The sequence below is a fragment of the Pseudozyma flocculosa genome (genome assembly GCF_000417875.1).
Source record: "Pseudozyma flocculosa PF-1 unplaced genomic scaffold scaffold00002, whole genome shotgun sequence".
NCBI lineage: Eukaryota > Fungi > Basidiomycota > Ustilaginomycetes > Ustilaginales > Ustilaginaceae > Pseudozyma > Pseudozyma flocculosa.
In genome coordinates this window covers 181,511-184,094 of record NW_006920870.1, presented here as the reverse complement: position 1 = coordinate 184,094, position 2,584 = coordinate 181,511, and the positions used below count along the sequence as shown (strand labels likewise).

Here is a 2,584-nt window from a genome sequence, read left to right as displayed (position 1 = left end):
AGGCAAGCAAGCAATAAAGCAAGCAAGCAAGCAATCAAGCAATCAAGCAAGCAAGCAAGCAAGCAAGCAAGCAAGCAAGCAAGCAAGCAAGCAAGCAAGCAAGCAAGCAAGCAAGCAAGCAAGCAAGCAAGCAAGCAAGCAAGCAAGCAACAAGAGCTTTTGGTTGATGAGCTGCCTGCCATTTGTCATACCCCTTTGCCTGGATCCGCCCAGTGGCTTGGGGTCAGCCCGGGCGGGGTGGGGCTCCTGCAGACTGCGCGGTTTGAGGCGCAGAGAGGGCTCAGCGTGCCAAGGCACCCCTCAGCAAATGGGGAAGGGTCCCCCACTACTGGTGGGGCACTGGCCAGCGCCCGAGTGCTATGTACAGAGGGGGTGCGGGCCATGTAGCTACGGAAGGGTGCGGCCGGGGGAAACAACCTGAGTAGGTCGATCGGCGTGTGGTCCGATGGTGGAAGGGGGGAGGAGGGGGGAGGAAGGGGGGGAGACAAGACACAGGGACACATCTGGGAGATCGGGCACAAATTGGGGGGAATGGGTGTCATTGCCATGCAGCTCACAGAGCAAAAGGTAGAATGGAGGAGATTGAGGTCAGCCAGCTTGCCACGCCACACTAACTGTACTACGGTGCTAGACCACTCTGGCAAGCACAGCACCTACCTTGACATGATCAATGCCACATTCAGATCAACCTCCAACAAAGAAGGCAATGCAGGTCTTGAGCTGTGGCAGCCAAAAGGGGGAGAGGTGCATGGCATCAATGGCAACTTGTCCATCACTGAGGAAAACAGCAGGTGGTTCATGAACATTGCCACAACACGGTGTGGCAGGAGTTTGCCTCACTCAAGCATCTTGTGATGGACGTGCTTCAGAAGACGGCCAAATGGCTGGCTGATGCGTACGATATGGTCAACACAGACAGCGCAGGATTAGCCAGGTCACGGTCCGCAAGATGCTGGCGTGGGGACACAGTCAATTCCGCCAGCACCTCCTTGAGAAGGTGACCAAGACTGGCACGCGCGTGATCCTTGTTGACAAGTCGTACACAAGTCAGTCTTGCTCGAGGTGCAGTGTGGTCTGCAAGGTTGGCGGCAGCAAGGTCAAGATCTGCCACGCATGCGGACTCCAAGCTGACCACAACACCAACACCGCGCGCAACATCTTCTTTAAGTACTGTACTGAGTGAGTCTATCTTTGTTGAGCAGGTCACAACGTGATCTACTTGTACATACTGTACTGTGCAACGATTGGTGAGACGAGCGCTGGAGACGCGAGAACCGGCGACGGTGACGGTGACGGGATTGAGGCATGCTGGCACACTGATGACGGGAAACGGGTGCCCAACCTGTGAGCTCGGAATTTTTCCTCTTTCTCGGGAAAAGGGCGGCGGCGCCTGCAGCCCTGCACCGTACTGCCTTCGACCGGCTTCGGCCATCGTCCATCTTTTGGCCAGCCAGGCCCGTGTGGCGGCGTTGTCTGGCCTGGCCTCGCCTCGCCACCGGCCCAGGCTTCTAGACTCACTAGCCTACTTAGACGGTCTACGCCTCCACCTCTGCCCACCACTACTCGCCCTCTGTTCACAGCCCGGCACAGCCCTAGCCCCGCCTCGTCTTCGTCCACACCACCACCACCACCACCCTCGCTCGCCTCTTGACCATGGCCAACCAGAAAAACGCCCAGGAGCTGCTCAAGTGGGGGCTGCAGCACACGCCCGACAACGGCGTCGACGGCTCGGCCTCGGTGGCGCAGATCAGCGCCGACATTGAGGCGGGGCGGCGGCCCGACCTCTCCGACCCGCGCCTCTACGAGGCCATCATGGGCAAGTCCGAGGCGCAGATGATGCAGGAGGAGCTCGCCGTCGCCCTCGACGCCACCAGGCCCCTCGACGACCGGTGCACCGCGCTCGACAACTTTGAGATGCTCATCGAGACCATCGACAACGCCAACAACATCACCAGCATGAAGATGTGGACGCCGCTCGTCGAGCTCCTCTCGGCCTCGGAGCCGCGCATCCAGACGGCCGCCGCGTGGATCGTCGGCACCGCCGTGCAGAACAACGACAAGGGCCAGGTCGCCATCCTCGCCTTTTCGCCGCTCGCGCCCCTCCTCGACCTCCTCCGCTCCGACGACACACAGACCCGCAGCAAGGCAATGTACGCCCTCAGCGGCCTCCTCAAGCACAACCCGGCCGCCGTCAAGCAGTTCCAGGACATGGACGGCTGGTCCCGCCTCCGCGGCGCGCTACTCGACCCCAACATCACCCTCCGCAGGAAGACGGCCTTCCTCATCAACACCCTCCTCTTCCAGGATCCAAACGTCCCCGGCTCCTCGTCTCGTGCCGCCAACCGCAGCGCTGAAGCGACGACGGCATCGACGAGATCATCGACCTCGACAGCGCTGACGACGACGGCAGTCGCACCCGCTTCCAGCGCGACTGCAGTGGCACCTTCGTCTTCCGATCCGCGCGGACCGGGTCCTGCGCCCCTCGAGCGCGGGCCAGAGACGATGCTGACGGGCGTCGCGCACCCAGACGTAGCCGTGGCGGTGCTGGAATCCGGTCTGCTCCGCACCCTCCTCAGCTCGCTCC

General features: G+C 61.3%; 1 protein-coding gene across 1 annotated transcript in view; it reads left to right on the top strand.

The window, feature by feature from the left end:
* Positions 1-1,653: 1,653 nt before the first annotated feature.
* The window catches only part of PFL1_00737 (uncharacterized protein), a gene marked incomplete at both ends in the record, with an annotated part of 1,723 nt that continues 792 nt past the window's right edge, over positions 1,654-2,584 (top strand). The window contains one exon of the mRNA XM_007878239.1: positions 1,654-2,541. Within this exon, the coding sequence (XP_007876430.1) occupies positions 1,654-2,541 (888 nt within the window). The remainder of the gene's footprint in view (positions 2,542-2,584) is intronic.